Source organism: Mustela lutreola, chromosome 14, assembly GCF_030435805.1.
Source record: "Mustela lutreola isolate mMusLut2 chromosome 14, mMusLut2.pri, whole genome shotgun sequence".
NCBI classification, from domain to species: Eukaryota; Metazoa; Chordata; class Mammalia; order Carnivora; family Mustelidae; genus Mustela; species Mustela lutreola.
This window is the reverse complement of record NC_081303.1, coordinates 46,805,669-46,828,566: the sequence shown is the minus strand read 5'-3', so window position 1 is coordinate 46,828,566 and position 22,898 is coordinate 46,805,669. Positions and strand designations below refer to the sequence as shown.

Genomic DNA, 22,898 nt, shown 5'->3' with positions numbered 1-22,898 from the left:
ATAGTTAACTGAAAGCTTGTCTATATCTTTTGGAAAAACATTAACACTCAACTAAATTGTCAACTGACACATTAATATTTTAAGGACCTTAATGTTTGATATCACTAAACATGAAAGAAATGGCAATCAAAACCACAATGAGATATCACCTCACACCTGTTAGAATGGCTTGTACGTTGTTGGTGGGAATATTAACTAGTACAGCCACTGTGGAAAAGAGTATGGCAATTCTTCAAAAAATTAAAAATAGGACTACTATATAAGGGGTACTTGGGGGTTGGGGCCTCTGCCTTCAGCTCAGGTCATGATCTCAGTGTCCTGGGATCGAGCCCCATATCCGGCTCTCTGCTTAGCGGGGAGCCTGCTTCCTCCTCTCTCTCTGCCTGCCCCTCTGCCTACTTGTGATCTCTGTCTGTCAAATAAATAAATCAATCAATCTTTAAAAAAAAATAATAAAAATAAAATAGTACTACTATATGGATCCAGCAATTCCACTTTTGAGTATTTATATGAATAACTGAAAACAGGATTGAAGAGAAATCTGCATTTCTGTGTTCACTGCAGCATTATTCCCAATAGCCAAGATACATATGGAGACAGCCCACATGTCTGTCAATAGATGAATGGATAGAGATGATGTGGTGCATATATACAATGGAATATTATTCAGCCACGAGAAAGAAGGAAATCCTGCTATTTGCAACAACACTGATGGACCTTGAGGGCATTGTGCTAAGTAAAGTAAGTCAGACAGAGAAGACAAATTCTGTAGGATTTCACTTATACAAGGAATCTAAAAAAGCTGAACTTAAAGAAACAGAGTATAGAGTGGTATTCACCAGGGACTGGGAGGCTGAGGAAATGGGAAGATTTTGGTTAAGGGGTAAAAGCTTCCACTTATAAGTGGAACTATGATCTAATGATTATAGTTAATGAGATATGTATTGTATACTTAAAAGTTGCTGAAGGCGTAGATCACTACAAAAAAGAAATGGTAAATATGTGATATGATAGAGGCGTCAGCTAATCCCTGGTGGTAATCATTTTGCATACTTTAAACTTATACAGTGTTGTATGTCAATTATGTACTATAAAGCTGGAAAAAAAAATACTTCAGTAAGATACTGTTGTTGGCCACAAGATGTCAGCATAGTGAGAGTTTTCCCAAGTAACCAAATGATCATTTCTTTTGGAATTTATGATGATGAAACAGCAATAAATCTGTTACCATATTCCAGGCATGATACCAAATAAATTTCATTTAAAAGCTTTCTTTCCTTTTGGTTAAAACAGTCATGCAACTACATATTAACATTCTTAAACAATTAATGCAGAAGAATATAGATATACATAACATGGAAAACAGATAATCAAGTCAAAAGATAGGTAGAAGACATGAACAGACATTTCTCCAAAGAAGACTTACAAATGGCTAACAGACACATGAAAAAATGTTCACCATCACTAGCCATCAGGGAAATTCAAATCAAAACCACACTGAGATACTACCTTATACCAGTTAGAATGGCAAAAATTAACAAGGCAAGATACAAATGTTGGAGAGGATGTGGAGAAAGGGGAACCCTCTTATACTATTGGTGGGAATACAAGTTGATGCAGCCACTTTGGAAACAGTGTGGAGAATCCTCAAAAAATTAAAAATAGAGCTACTCTATGACCTGGCAATTACACTAGTGGGTATTTACCCCAACGATACAGTTGTAGTGAAAAGAAGGGCGATATGCACCCCAATGTTCATAGCAGCAATGTCCACAATCGCCAAACTGTGGAAAGAGCTGAGATGACCTCCAACAGACAAATGGATAAAGATGATGAGGTCCATATACACAGTGGAGTATTACTCAGCCATCAGAAAGGATGAACACCCAACTTTTTTATCAACATGGATGGGACTGGAGGAGATTATGCTGAGTAAATAAGTCAAGCACAGAAAGTCAATTATCATATGGTTTCACTTACTTGTGGGGCATAAGGAATAACATGAAAGATATTAGGAGAGGGAAAGGAAAGGTGAAGTGGGAGATCGGAGGGGGAGACAAACCATGAGAGACTATGGACTCCAAGAAACAAACTGAGGGTTTAGAGGGGAAAGGTGAGCCTAGTATTGGGTATTTAGGAGGGCATGTATTGCATGGAGCACTGGGTGTTACACGTAAACAATGAATCTTGGAACGCTGCCTCAAAACTAATGATGTACTGTATGGTGACTAATAAAAATAAAATATGCTTTAACTACTCTCCCCCAAATCCTAGTATCTCACTCAGAAGAAACCACTATTAAGTTTTGTGTTCATCCTTCTAATCAACCTTCTCCTATGCATAGATCTGCATACAAATAGAAAATAACTTTTTTTTTTTTTTTTAAGATCTTATTTATTTATTTGACAGAGAGAGAGAGAGATCACAAGTAGGCAGGGAGGCAGGCAGAGAGAGGAGGAAGCAGGCTCTCCGCAGAGCAGAGAGCCCGAGGCAGGGCTCAATCCTAGGACCTTGGGATCATGACCTGAACCGAAGGCAGAGGCTTTAGCACCCACTGAGCCACAGAGATGCTCCAGAAAAAAACTTTCTAATATATAAATTACATCATGCTATAATGTTGCTACCCACTTTATTCACTTAATAACATCTTGGGAGAGATTTCTGGATCAACTCAACTTTACACAGTAAAAGTTTAAAAGTTTAAACTTTAAACAGCTCAACTATATTAAACATTTTGTGCCCCTCATAAGATGAATTATTTCCAACTATTAGTCTTAAAATATTCAATGAAAGTCAAACTCACTATTCTAATAATTTAGTATATAATACAGAAAGTGACCAAAGCCTTTTCTGTAGACAGTTAATCCCCTTTACTTCACCAATCCTTTTACCCACCTCCCCTCTGGCAACGTACTAGTTTGTTTTCTGCATTTAAGAGTCTTTTTTTTTTTTTTTTTTAATTTGTCTTTTTGTTCATTCATCTGTTTTGTTTCTTAAATTCCACACTTGAATAGAGTTATATGGTATTTGTTTTTCTCTGACTGATTTCACTTAGCACTATATCTTCTAGGTCTGTCCATGTTGTTACAAATGTCAAGATCTCATTCTTTTTTTATGGCTGAGTAGTATTTGTGTGTGTATATACACAACAACATTTTTATCCATCCATCTGTGGATGGACACTTGGGTTGCTTCCATATCTTGGCTATTGTAAATAATGCTGCAATAAACATAGGGGTGCATATATCTTTTCGAACTGTTGTTTTCATTTTCTTTGGGTAAAAACCCAGTAGTAGAATTACTAAATTCTATTTTTAATTTTTTGAGGACCCTCTATACTATTTTCCATAGTGCCTGTACCAGTTTGCACTTCTACCAGTAGTGCACGACGCTTCCTTTTTCTCCACAGCCTCACCAACACTTCTTTTCTTTTTGATTTTAGCTATTTTGACAGATGTATCTGTCAGTTAAATATGCCTGATTTAAGAAAATGTTTTTATATCTAGATCATGCCCAGACTAAGTCAATTTAAACATCAGGGCTATATATTATTTAATGGAATTCCAAGGTAAGCAACTTAAATTATTCAATCTTATGTCTCAATGTAATTAATGAAATGAGTTCTTTGAGACTACAGAAATAGTATTTAATTTTCTTAACAGATGAGTGCCAGAAAAGGCATTAACAAGATATATATGGAAAGAGTTATTTCCTATCTTCCATTTTGATAAAAATGGCAAGGTAGATTCTTCAAAATAAATCAGTGTTTTTCTTCTGATGTATCAGACAGTGGGGAGTGGGCCCACTCGGGGTCAATAAGAATAGTGGGTTATTTTAGAAAGGCCTTTACCTTTGGCTCTGTCTTCTACCTGTGGTGATCCATGGGTGAAGGAAAGAGAGATCAGAGAGTAAGAATGACAAGAACCATGAGGTACTAGTATCATGGTAGGAAGGGTCCATTAGCAGTTTCAATTAAAGTTGACATTGAAACTATGAGGAGAACGATACAAAGTTGTTCCTCTCAGCCAGACTTAAAAAAAAAAAAATCTATTATAAGATTATCTATCCTTGAGACTCTAGAGCGGAACTGGTCAACTTTAGGCAGGTCTGTAAGATACGAAGGAACTTCATAGCTATGAGCTGCTGGGAATACCGAGGTATCAGGTCACATCACAAAATTTTTAACAAGCAACTGCCTTTTAACTTGCAGCTCAGAAGAAGTTACACGTGACATGTCTCTCTTCACTGCTACAAAGTAAGTTCCATCAGAACAGGGAGGATCTTGGTTTTGTTCACTTAGCCATCCCAAGCACCCTAAACACAACTAGTGCTCAATAACTGTTTCCTGTCAGAATGCAGTAAGCGGTGGCCTACAGCTAACAGACAGTGTGTGATATTCTGAAGCAAGGGGACAAATTCATAAAACTGAATTCCTTTTTAAAAAGGTTCATTTCCAGACTATTTTAATATTTTCCTTTCCCTCTTTCTTTCTCTAGGTTTTATCTCAATTCTTGGGACCTTAAGGATTCCTTCTTCCCATAGTCCACAGTCCTGCTGAATGCTAAAAGTGACCGGAACTTCCTTCATGCTCCCAGGATACCATAATAGCATCTAAGATTCATGTAGTGACTAATCCTCTATTTTACTAACTTTAGGACAACAGGTCAGTTTTGTACCACAACTTTTCAGTTTAGCTCTGTATTATAAAAGAAACCCATAGCTAACAGTGTATTAAAACCTTTTAAAATAAGGAGAAAAATAAAACTTTTTTCAAAAGCTTAACTGACTGATATTATAGTTAATTTGTAAACTTACAGTGACTATGCCATTTATAGATCTAGTTACATATATATTTTTTAATATAGTTACATATACATTATATGATCTAGGTACATATATATTTTTTCAAAAGCTGAAAGCAAAACAAAACAAAAACACCAAGAATTATTTAATTTACCTTTATGGATGAAGCAGCATACAGCATATCTTCCAGGGTGAAATGGCAACACTGGTTCAAATATTCTTGGCAAAATTCTTGAATCAGCTGCAGATTATACAGGCTATCAGCCAAAGACATGGTTTCTTTCAAACAAATATCTTCAAATAAGAAAAGAGCAAGGTGATGACTGTGGGTTAATTTGATAACATACATTTCATATCATTTTATAATTAGTGGCTTAGTACAAACACATATTTATGTGGAATCTGTTTTACATACACTTACAAATAAAGGGGCCTCTACACAGAAAGACTTAGGACTGTTTTATTCAAACTACCTTCCTCGGGATTATATGTAAACTTTTTTTTTTTTAAGCCTTCATTACTTATTAAATACTGTTTTCTCAATATTTGTCACCATCTATCTACAGCCCACAAATATTTCGCTGGGACACTTACCCTCTATTCTCACGACACCAGGACAGTAAAAGTGAATAAGAGCAGCTAACGCACAGCCGTCCGTACCATCTTTCAACAAATTTTCTACCAATGGAATGCAAGGCAGTTGCTTGAGCAATGTTTGCTCCTTTCTGTAACGAGCCTATAATATAAAAAAAAAGAGAGATAAAATAAATAAATACTAAACATAAGGAAAAAACTGTCACTGTAGAGTCTAATGCACCAGTAATATACATCAAGAGAAATGAGAACTATTCAAGCAACATCCTTCTTTTCTAAATACTACTAGACATTACTTTACCAAAGTCAAATACAGAGAAACAGCTTTATAGTTTCAAAGTACTTAGTACAACATTATATTGCCAATTTACATGAAATGAACTTTAGGCTAAATATTTAAATATAAAAGCATCATAAAATGGGTTCTGAACATTTTACATCCAAAGCATCATTCTGTTCTTTTGTAGATAATAAAATTCATTTATTTTAATGTTGGCCTTAACTTAGACCACAAGTTCTTATACGCAAAGAGCAAGAGTACTATTGGAGCATAAAGAATTACAAGAATTCTCAAAATTGGGAAGCAGGTATAAGAATACAATACTATTCTTACAGAAAATCTGACAATAAGAAACATCACTTTGAGTAACTAGAATATCACCAAAATATTCTGGTTTGGCATTAAGATAATATAAATAAAATGTAACACCTTTGAAACAAAAAAACAACCCAATGAGGGTTAGGGCTAGGGTTAACAGAGCAAATAAAAGGACTTCTGCTCCCCCTCAGAAAAACAGAAGAAATCTTTGTTTTTTAAAGATTGCTTGGTGTGACTGGATACAAATTTGTAAGACAGTTCTCTAGAAATGAGACATGCTCTTAAATCAGACTACCTAGGTTCAAATCCTGGTTCTGACACTTACTAGCTCTGTAATCTTGGACAAATTACTTAAACTCTCACTTCTCAGTTTCCCCATCTGTAAAATGGGGATACTAATAGTACCTACTTGATAGAACCACTGAAGGATGAAGTAAGGAGATGCCCATAAAATGCTAATAAGCACACTGCTGGGAACACAGCAAGGGATAACTAAAGGCTGGTCTGTTACTAGCTGTCAGCTCTCCTAAAGCCAAGAAAATAATGCTAAAGACTTAATGAAAATGCATATTGAAGTATTTTATTAGAAAAACTTATGATTAAATTGGTTACTGATATTTCAAGGTTTTTAATCAAAACTAATTTTTCTTCTAACTCCATCTGGTTTATATATATTTTAATAACTATAATTATGAAATAAAATACTTCTGTGAGAATAAAAACAAAAATAATTTACTGAAAGAGAACATTTACTATCTGGTGGTGAAGTTAAATTTCCTTTAAATGCTATCCCTCAGAAAAGTACATGCATTAATGAAGAAATAAGTATTTATTCCTATTTCTCTCTGGCTACCCAAGAACAAGACGCATGGAACATTTTTTCCTCTTGAAGATATCAGAGAGCTTGTTCTTCTTCATTAGTGCACACTAGACATCTCTATTTAATGGTATGTTCCAAACTCAAAAGTACCTACATTCAGAAAAAAATTATATATATGCACTATATAAATTCCTTGATTACTGATTTTAGTATCTTTAGTAATCTGTTAATAGAGTTAGAGTTAATAGAGTTTAGAAACTGCTAATAGAGTTTAAAATTTAACCATGAAAAAAGAGCAGAGAAGTAGTAAAGGGGAGGGTGAGAAAAAGAAGAAATCAACCATTAGCATCTTCTAGCCTTAAGTTACCCTTCTCATATTTGGTAAGCCACAGTTCTAGATCCTTACATTCCTTTCCCTGGCCAGCTAGAAACAAAACAGTCTCCGTCTTAGAAATCCTCTAAATTGGCTGGGTGGGCTCATTGCCAAACTTCCCAGCTCCCTAGGAGCAGCCTGTTTTCACCCTATAATCTGAACTAGACTGAGCTGAGCGCCCAGGGTCATGGAATAAAGAACCGAATTGTGATTTGTCCTGCTGCTCTCTGCCAAGCAGCACTTCTATTCAAGGCACACACTCACACAGACTAATGAGGCTTTAGCAATAAATGTAGATGATTTAGAACAGACTATCAGGGATTTCTGAGTGCATACTAAAAACTTTTCCTGAAGATTATATCCTAAAAGATGTACCAGGTAAATAAACTTCTGAAGTCATGTACAACTCTTATTTGCAGTTCATAAAAGTTGTCATCTTTTATATTTTATACTTGATCTTCTATGGTTTTATAAACCTGCTGTATGGAAACATTCCTTATTCCTTCTTTAAACTGAGAAATCTGGTATTTAAAAGGGGCATCATATTTTCTATCTTCCAAAATGACAGTGTATTTCTAAGTTATATACTTATTTCTGAGGGTATAAAATACTTAAGTGGTCTAACCACCCAGATTTAATTTTTAAGGAACAGACCTTCAGGTCAAATCAGAACTGAATATAGTTTAGGTCTAATACTGGTATGGCCACTAAGAAAATGTCACTTTTCTAATCACACAAAAAGTATACCCTTAAAAAAGGGTATAGATAATTTACATATGTAATTCAGATCTACTTTTCCTAAAGTTATTAGAACTAGTAAGAATCTCTATCCATACATGTTTTTAACCTAGTTACTAACAGTCTGTAAATATCAATAGGACTAATGAAAGAATGCTTATGCTTTAAACTATTTTTAAAGCTTCTAATCCAAACTTTGGCTAGATTTTTTAAATCTTTTTACTTTATATTATGATCAAATACCTTAAAATCCAATCTCAATGCAGCAACTAACAGAATTATATGAAATGACTATACCAGGGAGACACAACAATACCATTCTACAATTATAATTCTGGAGAGCAAACTGAAGTAGCTGGGCAAACTTACTGGAACCAGTTTCCAAAACCATTTGGAAGGAGACTTCAGAGGAAGCAGCAGGGGGAAAAAAGGGAAAGCAAAAGGTAAAGGGAAAATTCATCAGAATGATTTTCAATTAAAAAGTGACAATAAAGCTTCTCATAGTGGAGTTCCAAGTTTATAGTTCTCATAATACTTTTTAATGTTAATTAAGGTTTAAAAATATATAGGTTCCTAATGATAAAGACTTCCACCTTCTCCTCCCCTCATCTCCTCTCCCAACACAACAATTCATTTTTCAGATACTCAGGATAGTTTGTATACTTTGGCAGCAAAGAATTTTATTTCCAGTTCTAGAATCACACATCATATTAAAAAGTAAATCTATATCACAAAAGGGAAGTAGAAAGATCAGGGCTGGATATGTAGTCACTATAATGCTTAGACTTTAGTAAACCAAGTCTGATATGGCTGTGTTTCTTTCCAAAGAGAAAAGAAGAAAGACTCTATCAATAAGTGTACGAATAAAGCAAATAGCATTGTAGACCTGAACAAAATAATTTCTTTCCACTATATGAAGAATTTCTTTTAATTAATGGGGTAATTGACAATTCTTACTAAGATTTTTACAGTCTCTAAAGCAAGTAGCTACTTACATAAAGAGAATATAAGTGTTATTAATTTTACTATCTAGAGGTATACCAAAGTATATAATTTTACCTCTTTAAAATAATGAATAAATTCATAATTTCAGTCAATATGAGCTAATAATTTGATTATCTTTGTACTTTTGAGCACAATTTCTAAGGGCTTGAATAAACACTTATTGAATGAACCAAACTAAATGGGGTCTGAGTTAAAATTCATATTCAACTTTTAGGTAGAAAGTTTATTCTGCAGGGGTGCCTGGCTGGCTCAGTAGTTAGGGCATGTAACTCCTGATCTTGGGGTTTTGAGTTCAAGCTCCACATTGGGTGTAGGAATTACTTAAAAATAAAATCTTTAAAGACAAGTTTTTCCTATATAAAATTAACTGTAAAAATAAGATTATTTGGAAAATAACAAATAATTTCAAGAACTTTAAGAATCAGAAAAAAGTCACCTCAAGAATCAGAAAAATACCAACTTTCCATAGAGATAACATGTCCAATAAGTTTTCCTTATTGCATCAGGAAAAAATAACCTTAATAATTTTGTTGCATGTATTTTAGTCTCTCATTTAACCAGAAGTTTTGGGCAGTTGCAGTTATGATAACCATAAAAAGTACAAAAGAACAGGAGCAAAGGAAGCCACTGAGAATGTATCAGGATCCCGATGAAAAACCAAAATTTTCAAAAACAGGGGTTTTCTTGGTTTTGAGACTAGAAAATTCCATTATACACAAACTGATACCAAGAAATTTATTGTGAACTATTAAAACAGGAGATATGCAAAGCAGTCTCTGATGGTTCTATATATCTCTCTATATATATTTTGTAAAATATTCAATAGGACTTTTTACTAATTCAGATGCCCTGGCCTTCCTCCCACCTCTCCACTGACCTAACTTAGTGATAGCAATCCTACTAAGGAAAAAGGAAAACCATTTGGATTGCCTAGCTGAAGGAAATGGGACTAAAAAAAGTAGACATACTAAAAGAACAAATACATATCTGTGCTATTCATGCTTATAAACACATGCTTTCATAAGCTCAAATATACGCAAAACCTCCTTGTTGAAGAAGGATAACTATATTTCTGAAGTGAACAGCAATTGCCCCCTCCTTTTAATTTTCAGAGAATAACTAGGCAAACTGTAACCTCAAATCCTGTTTTAAGATAAAATTATGAGACTGAAATGTTTTTAAAAGGCCACAGACAACTGGTGAAAATTTTTTTATTAAGTTTTTACTGATGACAAAGACCAAACTGGGCAGTTCTGATTTTCTGGAATAATTCTATTTTCCAGCAATCCTTTCTACTGTCTTCATCACACATTTGGCTCACCCTTAATTTTGGTTACTTGTTTTAGGTCTTGCCATTAACACTCGCCAAACAGTTCTATGTCTTCCCCTGGGTATCCACAATCACTCTGGAATTTAGGCTAATTCCTGAACTACTTCTGGGTGCTCTCGAGACACTTTGGGAGGATGCTGGTTTGACCTGGCTATTACTGGAAACCTCACGAAGCTGGAATTTATTAAGGAATTAATCATAGTGTGACCTGTCACCTCATAAGCCATTAGACTTAAGAATCTCTTTACTGCTGTCGGTCCAAAAGTTGTGCTGAATTGCCGACAGGAATGTAAAATGGTACAAACTCCTTTGGAGAAGATTTTGGCACTAGCTACCAAAATGATACAGGTATTTACCCTTCAATCTAGCAATCCAATTTCTATGGAATTTATCCTGAAATTTCAATACAAAAGGATATTATTCTTTGTAGCGTTATTTGTGATTGCAAGATACTGAAAATTACTTAAATGCCCAAAGGAAAGTAGTTAAAAAAACTATGGTACATACACAAAACAGAGTACTATGCTGCTTCAAAAATATGAGGAAGATATCTAGGGACTATATGCAGTAATTTTCAGGATATACTGTCACTGAAAAACACAGATTGTGAAAGATTAAATATGTTTTGTTAGAGGAGAAAAAACCAAACATATATATATATATATATATATATATATATATATACACACATATGTATATGAATGTGTGTGTGTGTGTGTGTGTGTGTGTGTGTATGCTTACTTCTATAAAAACAAAAACAAGAAGGATAGACCAATTTGTTACCTATAAGGGTTGGCAGGGAGTGAGGGACAGGAAAGAGGCAGAAGAGGTAAGGGGAGGGGCTGATAGTTCTTTGAGTATAACTTTTGCATAGTTTTTACTTTGGGAATTATATTAATGTTTTACATATTCAAAAAATGAAATTAAATCAACAAGGATGGAGCAAGAAGTCCACAAACACTAAATGAAAACAGAAACCAACAAAACCAAATACATTTCAAAGGAATAACAGAACTACAATGAAGTGGTGGTGGTGGGGGGAACCCAAGTAATTTCAGAACACAGCATTTTGACCATACATCATCAATATAAAGAAAAAGGAATCACATTGTATCTATATGAGATGATGGTTAACTAAACTTATTATGGTAATCATTTCACAGTATGTAGAAGTCAAATAATTATGCTGTATACCTTAAACTTATACAGTGTTGTATGTCAATTGTATCTCAATAAAACTGGAAAACATATGAAAGCATTAAAAGGATAAAATAAACCCAAAAAACTCAAAAAGAAAAAGGAATTGCAAACAAATCTTAAGCTCTTTAGTGGGTTTCTTTTTCATATTGGTTTACACGGAGCAACTCTGAAGCTATTTTATTTGTATTCTAAGATTAGGCAAGTAAGTACAGTTAACACCATTAAACAATACAGGCTTGAACTGCACAGGTCATTTACACATAGGTTTTTTGTCTTCTTTTGTTTTGTTTGATAAATATAGTACAGTCTTGGAAACATATTTTCTCTTCCTTATGATTTTAATGCCATTTTCTTTAGCTTTACTGTAAGAATACAGTATAAAATACATATAACACACAAAATGTGTGTTAATTAACCATTTATGTTATTGGTGAGGCTTCCAATCTACAATAAGTTATTAGTAGTTAAGTTTCTGGGAAGTCAAAAGTTATAACTAGATTTCCAACTGCATAGCACCTTTAATCCCAGGTCAACTGTAAATATCAATGTCCTCTCAAATTACTTATTATAAAAGTAAAAATAATAACCTTTAAGTTAAGAAGCCAGACCATATCTTAACCAAGTGATCAAAATTAACATCACCTAGCAGGGAGGCAAATGGAGAACATACCCCTCTGGATAGAATATGGTCAGAAGGACACAATGCCAGTCTAAAAACCACAGCCTTAATTTAATTGTAAGGAAATACCAGAAAAAAACAAATTGAGGGATGAAAATGACCTGTATTCTTTAAAAATGTCAAGGTCCTGAACAAAAAAGAAAAGCTAAGGAACTATTCCAGTTTAAAGAAGACTAGAGATATGAAACTAAAGCTACTTCATGACCTTGGACTGGATCTTATACTGAAGAAAATATTATAATGTATAATTGAGTACAACTGGGACAAGCGACAAAACTGAAACACAGACCCTAAGACTGACCAACATATTATACTGACATTAAATCACCAGTACTTTGGTTATACAACAAACAGCTTTGTTTTTTGGAAATACACACTGAAGTATTAAGGGGTAAAGAGATTTGATGTATGCAACCCTCTTTCAAATGTTTCAGAAACATTTACATATATATGTATTTGTGTGTGATGTATATATCTGTGTATGTGTATATACATGCAAACATACACGCACACACACAGAAAGTTAATGTGGCAAATGTTAAATTGATGAATTTGGGTAAGGAGTATACAGAGCTCTTTTTCTATCTTGAAACTTTTTGTAAGTCTACAATATTTCAAAGTAAATATTCTTAAAGCAGTATATTAAGTCTATACCAATCCAAATCTTTGTAGAATCTGTATCCAATTGCATAAGATCTATAGAGCAGTTAAAGAAATCTGACTTTTACAGCCCTCTCAAGCAAAGATGAAAATCATAGTACTGGGACATTTAACTAATATTTAAGTCTCTCCAGGGCAAGTAATTTTTTTTTTTTTTTTTTTTTTTTTTAGGGCAAGTCATCTTTATAAAATACTGCTTGGAGAAAAAAAAATCATGGTACCATCTCTAAATTTTAAAAACACTTAAAACGGGGGCGCCTGGGTGGCTCAGTGGGTTAAGGTCTCTGCCTTTGGCTCAGGTCATGATCTCAGGGTCCTGGGATGGAGCCCCGTGTCGGGCTCTCTGCTCAGCGGGGAGCCTGCTTCCTCCTCTCTCTGCCTGCTTGTGATCTCTGTCTGTCAAATAAATAAAACATTTTTTAAAAATAAATAAATAAAAGAAATATCACTTAGTTAAAAAAAAAAAAAAGCTTAAAATGCCAAGTTCCTCTAAATGAGTTGAGAATACAACAGGGGTATATTCTAGATTGGGCAGTTACTTTACCAGTAAGTTAGTAAACAACTTTGAAAAGAAAAGGCATATTGGCAATAGGTATAAAGAAACAAATGAATCAGCACTGACCACAAAAGTCCACACAAGAATAAACTGTAATTACCGAATAGGATCTTAGGGGTAGAATTCCTTAAAAATGATCTAATTTCAGCAGGTCAAGTCTTCACAACTATTTGAGTGAAACAATGGTATGAAAAAGAAACCAAATAAATCTAAGAGTCAATGCAAATGATGTATCTGAAAATGATGTCCTATATTAGGAGATATATATATATATACACACACACACATACACACGAATATATATATGAATGAAAAAGACAATTACAAAATTGTAAGCTCTAAGTCAATGTTTCCCAAAGCATGCTCCAAATAACACTAATTTTACAGGATGTTAGTAGACATTATTCACAAAAGAAGTCCAAGATTAAACATGCTTGAGAAATAGCTAGACAGGCTTCTTAACTGGGCCGTCAATATACTAAAACGGGCTGTATCATTTTTAAAGGGGCACAGACAAGGCAGCATTTCCCAAATGTATTTGACTTCAGAATCTTTCTTTTGGGGCACCTGGCTGGCTCAGTTGGTAGAGTTGCGTGCTTTAGGAGTTCAAGCCCTACACTGGGCACAGACCTTACTAAAAAATAAACAAAACTGGATTCAATAAAAACTTTTAAAAAACTGATGTTATTGAAAAAAAGAATCTTTCAATTATTATCTCAGGTACTGTTTGAAGAAACAGAATTTATTTATTTATTTATTTACTTATTGAAGATTTTATTTATTTATTTGACAAAGAGAGATCACAAGTAGGCAGAAAGGCAGGCAGAGAGAGAGAGAGAGGAGGAAGCAGGCTCCCTGCCGAGCAGAGAGCCGGATGCGGGACTCAATCCCAGGACCCTGAGATCATAACCTGAGCTGAAGGTAGAGGCTTAACCCAATGAGCCACCCAGGTGCCCAAGAAACAGCATTTAAAACAAAAAAAAGTTGGTCACAGTTTTTAATTGCTAAGGAACTTTGGTAAAAATAGAAATTCACAGGGGCTGAGATAATCAAGCAAAGATGTGTAAGTGTTCAACTACTGTCTCACTGGGAAAAGTGTAGTCTACTTTGAGACTACACCTTTAAATGAAAAGCAATTAGAGCTCAGTTAATATTCTTTCTCCACAGGTTATTCCCTCAACCAATTCCCAACCCTCTGTAAAATACCTCACCAGTATTTCTATTTTAAAAGTGGCAAGTGTTACGCTGAAAAGACAGTTATCTTTAATACTATGAGAAACAAACTTTACTCTCTCTATTAGTACTGTAAATTTAAGCATAGAAACCCATGAATTTGCAGCTATTTCAAAAATTAAACAAATAGTCTGTTTACTAATGCCCAACTATGTCTTTTGCTTCATGTCCCCACTCATGTTATTCCCTATGACCTAGTGCCCTACTTTGCAAATATCATAAACCCTAAGGCCCTATTCAAGTCCCATATTTTCCAGAAAACCTTCTTAGATATTTTACTCCCAGTTACCATAACTCTACAAGTTACATATATATACTCATACATATAAAAGTTTGTAATAATCAGCTACTTGCTATTTTCACTAACCATTTGCTTTGAATCCCTTACTTTTACTAATATATTAAGAAAGGAAAATTTGAGAATCATTTTAGTCATAAAATTTAGAAGCCATTTAATTCAACTTTTAAATTTTTACAGATAAAGAAAATGAGGCCCAAGAGGTTAAGTGCCGTGGTAAAGGTCATGAAGTTAGTTAGTGGCAGAACTATTCTGACTTTAAGTTCATACTCATCTTTCCATAGCACTTTGAACAAACTCCTTAAAAGAATGAATGTTGGACTCAATGTTATTAGCTATAAACTTCAGAGATCTTTTAAGTTAGGGCTGCCAGGTTCAACAAATAAAAACATGAGATCCTCGTGTATCTCATTGTGAATTTCTCTGAAATTCACATTTAACTGGGCATCCTACTTTAGAGTAAAAAGGAGTATTAGAGGAAAAAGAGCAGCTTGAAAGAAAAACAGAAAATAACACTAGTAAACTGCTTAAACAAAACATTTTTCTAGGACATGGTACTATTTAAAATGTCTTCCTTTTAGGACACCAACCAACTCAACAATCAGAAATACATCATCAACAGATCTAATAACATCTAAAGAAATACATTTGGAATTCTAATTTTGGTCCAGCACTTATAATATATAGTGCAAGTAAAAAGGGCCAGTCTCTAAAATCTATAAAGAACGTATCAAACTCAACACCCCAAAAACAAGTAATCCAATCAAGAAATGGGCAGAAGACACGAAGACATTTCTCCAAAGAAGACATCCAATGACCAACACACACACCAAAAAGTGCTCAAAATCACTTGGCATCAGGGAAATAGAAATCAAAACCACGTCAAGAAAATCAAAACCAAGTCAGGAAATGACAGGTGTTGGTGAAGATGTGGAGAAAGGGGAACATTCCTACACTGTTGGTGGGAATGCAAGCCAGTGCAGCCAAACTAGAAAACAGTATGGCAGTTCCTCAGAAAGTTGAAAATGGAGCCATCCTATAACCCAGCAACTGCACTACTGGGTATTTACCCCAAAGATAGAAATGTAGTCATCTGAAGGAACACCTGCACCCCAATATTTATAGCAGCAATGCCCACAATAGCCAAACTATGGAAAGAGCCCAGACGTCTATCAACAGATGAATGGATAAAGATGTAGTGTGTGTGTACACACACACACACACACACACACACACACACAGGAATATTATGCAGCCATCAAAAATTGAAATCTTGCCATTTGCAACAAAGTGGATGAGACCAGAGGGTATTATACTAAGCAAAATAAGTCAATCAGAGAAAGACAATTATCATATGATCTCACTGATATGAGGATTTGAGAAACAAGACACAGGATCATAGAGGAAGTGAGGGAAAAATGAAACAAGATGAAACCAGAGACAGAGACAGAGACAAACTGTAAGACACTCTTACTCTTAGGAAACAAACTGAGGGTTGCTGGAGAGGAGGAGGGTAAGGGGATAGGGTGGCTGGGTGATGGACACTGGGGAGAATATGTGCTATGGTAAGCACTGTGAATTGTGTAAGACTGATGAATCACAGACCTGTACCTCCGAAGCAAATAATACATTACACGTTAATTTAAAAAAAAAATGAATAGGAATAAACCTGTAGTTCAAAAAGAAAGAAAGAAAGAAATTGTATGGACAATAATGCAGCATTTTTGGGAATGAGGAAATGTTAACTCACTAAATTAAAGTTTGAAGAAGTTAAAAAAAAAATACAGTGCAAGTATCCCTCAACATATGCATGTATTTTACCAAGAAGATAGTTTAAAAAGAAGTTTCATAAAATAGATGTTATTGAACATCTAAGTTGAGAATAAGTAGATAAGGACAAGAGGTAAGAAATGTTATCATCCAAACAATGGGCTCTGGCTATAGCTGGATAAATCAAAGACAAGGCTAATCTGGGATAGTAGGCCAGCAAGCTGGAGTAGGTGGGTGGCGTGGCAACTTCTTTCCACTTATATAGCAATAAGAAAGAACGAGTCATTCTACCTCTCATCCCTAAAAGGAGGAAAGAATCAAGAATTCTGTTTTTATGGGAATAAAAATCAAGAATAAAGTGACTGAATTTCCAGCCAAACCAACCAGTTCAAATGCCAAAAATCTCATCATTAGGTAATAGAGATTTCTTTCCCTAGTTTACACTGTCACAAAGTGGTTCTTCATAATGATGAAACCCCGCACTTTGCAGTAAGACTCTGTAAAATTAACACAGTCTATGTGAAATTTGCACAAAGATTCTAACAATTGGAAAGAAAATCATTTGAAAATAAAAATATGTATTGTGCTAAAATATGTATGAATCCAAATATTTAAAAATGAATCACATTTACTCAATGACTCACTAAACAAATATTGGTTGTGAGGTTAATATGTGCAATTGCATAAGACTAAGCACTATTAAAACATCAAAATGTTATGAGTAGTGCCCAGATTCCAGTTTTTCTTAAAAGCCACTTGCTCTGTTTGGAATATAAATGGCATTTTTTTATTCCATAAAATTATGTTTATTGGGTCCTATGTCAGCAAACAATCCCCACGTACTTCATGATGCGTATGCAATACTACCGAATTTAATCATTATATTTAACAAACAAGATTTCTATGGAAAAAGGTCATCAGTGTTATAACTTAGGATGATACCATCTTAGCTTATTCCTGATTAGAGCCAGGAGCAAAACTGGGGGCAAGGTTTTAACCCCTACAGGATGAGAAAGAGAGAAGAAGGGAAATTAACAGTAAAGGACTCAGAGAAGAAAGAGGAAAGAGACAGGGACAGAAGCTGCTGGAAGTCAGGAAAATGGAGCATGTGATCAGGGGTGACAGAAAACAAAGATTTCCATTCTGATGTACCTAATTTAGGAGAAAGGATGTCAACAAGGTTAGGATGAAGAGTCAAGTATGGACAGTATTTTCAGCAGCTAGTCAGTAAGCTAAATGAGGGAAATCATTGTGATCCCAAAATAACAAATTTAGACACAATTTCAGGTGATCTCTTACAAAAGTTTTCTACTGAAGTTGGTAATACACAAAACACCTTTCCTTTTCTTTCCTTTTTTCTTTTTCTTCTTATAGAGGTATCAATGACCAAGAGCATTAGACCAAAATGAATAGAAAAACTGTATAATAATAAAGAAACTTTAAATAATTCAACTGGAAAATAAGATCTCTGAATGCTTATAATTTCTTTCACCCCAATTCAAATGGTACAGAACATGTTTAAAGAGCTCTCACTGTTTTAAAAAATGTGATATACTATAGTGCAGGAAATATACTTCTGGTCTTAGTATATGATAAAAATACAAATTTTCAAAGAAGAAAACTCTAAAAGCCACAAGAATTTTGAAAGCATGAAAAAAACGAATCCATATTAATGTTTCTTCTTTCTTCATAGAATAATCATAATACACAATTCCTGGAATATATTTTATTTTATTTTTTATTTTTATTTTTTAAGATTTTATTTATTTATTTGACAGAGAGATCACAAGTAGGCAGAGAGGCAGGCAGAGAGATAAAGGAGGAAGCAGGCTCCCTGCCGAGCAGAGAGCCCAATGCGGGACTCGATCCCAGGACCCTGAGTTCATGACCTGAGCCGAAGGCAGCGGCTTAACCCACTGAGCCACCCAGGCGCCCCCTGGAATATATTTTAAAAGCCGGTCCTACTACAAGTCATTGTAAGGCTGATACACTGAAAATGTTTTCTTGTTGTTTCATACATTTTACCAAAGGCAAAGCCATTATTTTTGCCAAAAGTATTCCAGAAATTGAGCTCTTATCATTAAAAATTTTTCCTAAACACCTTCATCCAATTAACCTTCATTTTGTACTTCTACTTACTTGGCATTTATGACATGCTTTCTTAGGGCACAGTTAACCACCAAAAAATAATTTTATGAATATATCTATTTATTAATATCTGTATTTCCCAAACAATACATGTATGTGAACATACATAGTCTATCAATAAAGGCACTTTATTTTCTTTGAAACATATACCTTTTGACCTCCCGGAGCTTCAACTGTGTGATGTTCTTTCAATTTCTGTTCTTGTTCCATAATGTCTTTCAAATGTTCATTTACCTTAAAATATAAAAACGCTAATTTGAATTTATATTCAAATATGACAGTGAAATAACACACACCATAAAATGTCTGTGGTCAGATCTCCGATGTCAAATATTGGCATCACTTAAATAAGAAAATTTCATTTTCCCAACCAGAAAAAATTAGTATTTTACAGGTGTTTTATTTGATATTCTTAAATTAATTTATTTAAAAATTTGCTGAGTCTCTACTATATGTCAGGAGCTGGTTAGAGTTCTAGAGAAAAAAGGTACTCAATTTCCAATTTTAATGCTTACAAAACAAACCTTTTAAATTTTTATTTTCTTTAAAGATTTATTTGAGAGAGAGAGAATGAGCAGTGGGGAGGGGCAGAGGGAGAGAGTGGAGAGAAGCAGACTCCCTGTGGAGCAGGAAGCCTGACTCGGGGCTTGATCCCAAGACCTGGAGATGATAACCTTATCCAAAGGCAGACACTTAACTGACTGAGCCACCCAGAACCCCAACAAACTTTTGATTTAAAGATCTTATTTATTTATTTATTTATTTGAGAGGGAGAATGTAAGAGGGCACAAGCAGGGTGAACAGCAGCAGCAGAGGAGAGGGAGAAGCCAGATCCCCGACGAGCAGGGAGCTCACTATGGGGCTTGATTCCAGGACCCTGAGATCATGATCTGAGCTGAAGGTAGATGCTTAACCAACTGAGCCATCCAGGTGCCCCAACAAACTTTTTCATAAAAATTTTATTATCTCTTTAAGGACTAGTAAATGGAAATTATTTTCCTTAAAATTAATGTTTTTATTTTCAATAAAAACACTGTAGGTTTTTTTTTAAATGGCATGAAGCATTTATTTTATTATTTTTTCAATTTCAGTAGAGTTAACATTACGATACTAAATTAGTTTCAGGTGTACAATATGGTGATTCAACAATTCTGTGTATGACTCTTGTGCTCATCAAGGTAAGTGTACTCTTCATCCCCTTCACCTATTTCAACTATCCCCTCAACCCTTCTCCCCTCTGATAATCATCTGTTTGTCTCTATAGTTAAGAGTCTGTTTTCTGGTTTGTGTCCTTTTTTTCCTTTATTCTGTTTCTTAAACTCCACAAGTGAGTGAAATCATATGGTATTTGTCTTTCTCTGACTTATTTCACTTAGCATTATACTCTCTAGATCTATCCATGTTGTTGCAAAGGACAAGATTTCCTTCTTTTCTAATGGCTAAGTAACATTCCTGTGTGTGTGTGTGTGTGTGTGTGTGACACACACACACAGTAGAAAACACTTGGAATCAAGTTCTTAATCTGTGATTTCATAGACCTGTCCCTGAATCATGAGCGGGTTTTACTGCCATCATAAGGCCACAGCTAAAATAGATGTAAAAATCTTCTCTATGAGAAGTTTCTTGGGAGAAGGTCTAATTTATCTCCTATTACATTACTCAAACACCCATAATCTAGAAAGGTTAAGAAACAGTCTATATAGTACATAAAATATTTCTTAAGAATACTTTAAACAATTCTGGATTTTGAGCTAATGATTTTAAGGTCACTCTAGTAATGAAAAATAAATGTTCAAATTGTTTAATTATGGCACTCTGGAAAACATTAATGCCATTATCAACCACGATAACTCTAAACCCATAATTTTCTGAACTCTTCTATTGCCCAGAATTCAGTTCAGTGGCTAAAAACAAATGGAGAGAGAGGGGGCCTGGGTGGCTCAAAGGGTTAAGCATCTGCCTTTGGCACAGGTCATGAACCGGGGGTCCTGGGATAGAGTCCCATATCGGGCTCCCTGCTCTTTGGGGAGAATGCTTCTCCCTTTGCCTCTGACTCTGCCTCTCTCTCTCATGAATAAATAAAATCTCTCAAAAAATAAAAATAAAAACAAATGGAGAATTTAAATTTATGATAAAATTTTTATAAGGTTTTATTTATTTATTCATGAGAGACGGAGAGAGAGGCAAAAGGAGAAGCAAGCTCAAGGGAGGGAGATGTGGGACTGGATCCCAGATGATGGGATCATGACCCGAGCCAAAGGCGAGCCACCCAGGCACCCAATTTATGATAAATTTAATTAACAATAATCACTAAGAGTTTTTTCTATTCATGATATTTCTAAGGGGTTACAAGGGATTTTATCAACAGATTTATTTTAGTATATGAATATGCCATGCTATAACATTTTCTAGTTAATCTCTTAGATCATCAATTTGGTTGTATAAAATACTCTAAGAGACAACAGAATTAGGAAAGACTTGGGTCTGAATCAAAACCTGTACTTACAAGCTATGACCTTAATAATTCCTTGATGCCTCTCAGCCTCAGATTTTAGTTTGAATAAAAGCTACCTCATAAAGCGGTTTGGGGTAGTATGGCTCTAAAATGGTCTCCACTAATCCCCTTGAATGAGAGAAGGACCTAATTTGTTTCTAACCAACAGAATACAACTAAGGTGATAGGATATCATGTTAGTGATCACGTTACATAACATTCTAATTTCCATCTTGCTAGTCAACTCTCTTGCTGGCTTTGATGATGCAAGCTACCATGCTGGGAGCTATCCTATGGAGAGGCCCACATGGCAGGGAATTGCTAGCCTCGCCTCTACAGAAGCAATAAGAAACTGAGGCCTTTAGTCCAACTGCCTGCACTAAACCCTGCCAACAACCGTATGAACTTGGAAGTAGATCCTACCCATTAATTTTAAGATACACTAGCTTTTATTTATTTATTTTCATTTAAAAATATAAAATAGTAGGGCTCCCAGCAGGCTCAGTCAGTAGAACACATGACTCGATCTCAGGGTTTTGAGTTTCTTCCTTTGAAAGAAAGGAACACGCTGAGTGAAATCTATATTTCTATGGTTTTCTCCTCAATCCACACAATGCACAGTGGCTAGAACTCAAGCAGAAAACCAGTCTTATTGGAATGAGGAACTGAGGGAGAAATCTGAGACTGTCAGAATGGCTAGACTTTGAGGAAGAGTATCCTTGGAAAGAAGGAATCACTACAAGGGAGACCCCAGCTCCATGTATAAACTGACATCAAATCCTTGGCTGAGCCCTGAACTATGCACATGTAGTAAAGACTCCAAGCAGCACAGAAGGGAAACAAGTGCTGGCAGGCTGAAGAAGCTACCTGCTACATAGGAGACCAGTGCGGCACTTGAGTCCTACCAACACCTTGGGTTCTCCTTTCAAACTTTAGAAGGGTCACACATGATTTAGAAGTAAAGACTGAATTTAAGATAAGTACAGAGAAGTATTACCGGATTTGTCAAAATGGACGCCATCTTCCAAACCAACTCAGGAATAATCTCAGGATAGTAATGGGGATGAGAGAGAGAGCAGAGAAGGCTAGTGAATGAGTAAACAACTCTTTAGAGAGGTTCTGTATATGGATGAATGGGGTTTTATCTGGATGGGGAAGTTTTATTTTCCTCCTTATGGTTTATCTGATAAAACCCTAGATGAGCTGGGTTACCCACCTTCTCTCTAGGGTGCATCTATAGAGGTAAGTATTACTGGAGAAATTTACACAAGGAAGTCAGTTTCACTTTAAATTTAGAAGTACACACTTCAAATGGACACTCAGGGCTTACTGCCAGGCCAAGAAGTGTGTCATCAAGAAGTTCACTTTCCCACATTTCAAGACGATTTCATCCTTTCTTCTCTAGTCCTCAAACTTTCCATAACCCATCCCTTCTTACTGTTAGTTGAGGACCTTGCCTCTCCTTTTTTGAGACTAGAGATGGGGAGCCATCAGGTGGGACTTTTTTCTTCTTGCCACCAAATCTGTAAACTTTCTGCATCAGTACTCCTTCTCTTTCTTTCTTCCCTGCTGTTAAAGTAGAGAAAGTCTCCCCTCCAG

At 35.1% G+C, this 22,898-nt stretch overlaps 1 protein-coding gene across 6 annotated transcripts in view; it reads right to left on the bottom strand.

Annotated features, from left to right (window-relative positions):
- Positions 1-22,898, bottom strand: part of CAMSAP2 (calmodulin regulated spectrin associated protein family member 2) — a 120,363-nt gene that overhangs the window by 22,461 nt on the left and 75,004 nt on the right. For 4 of the 6 annotated variants that reach the window (XM_059146930.1, XM_059146934.1, XM_059146931.1 and 1 more), the window contains 4 exons: positions 18,956-19,039; positions 8,296-8,328; positions 5,398-5,539; positions 4,958-5,097 (listed from right to left, as the gene is read on the bottom strand). In XM_059146930.1, the coding sequence (XP_059002913.1) occupies positions 4,958-5,097; positions 5,398-5,539; positions 8,296-8,328; positions 18,956-19,039 (399 nt within the window). The remainder of the gene's footprint in view (positions 1-4,957; positions 5,098-5,397; positions 5,540-8,295; positions 8,329-18,955; positions 19,040-22,898) is intronic. The other 2 variants (XM_059146932.1, XM_059146933.1) reach the window with 1 other exon arrangement.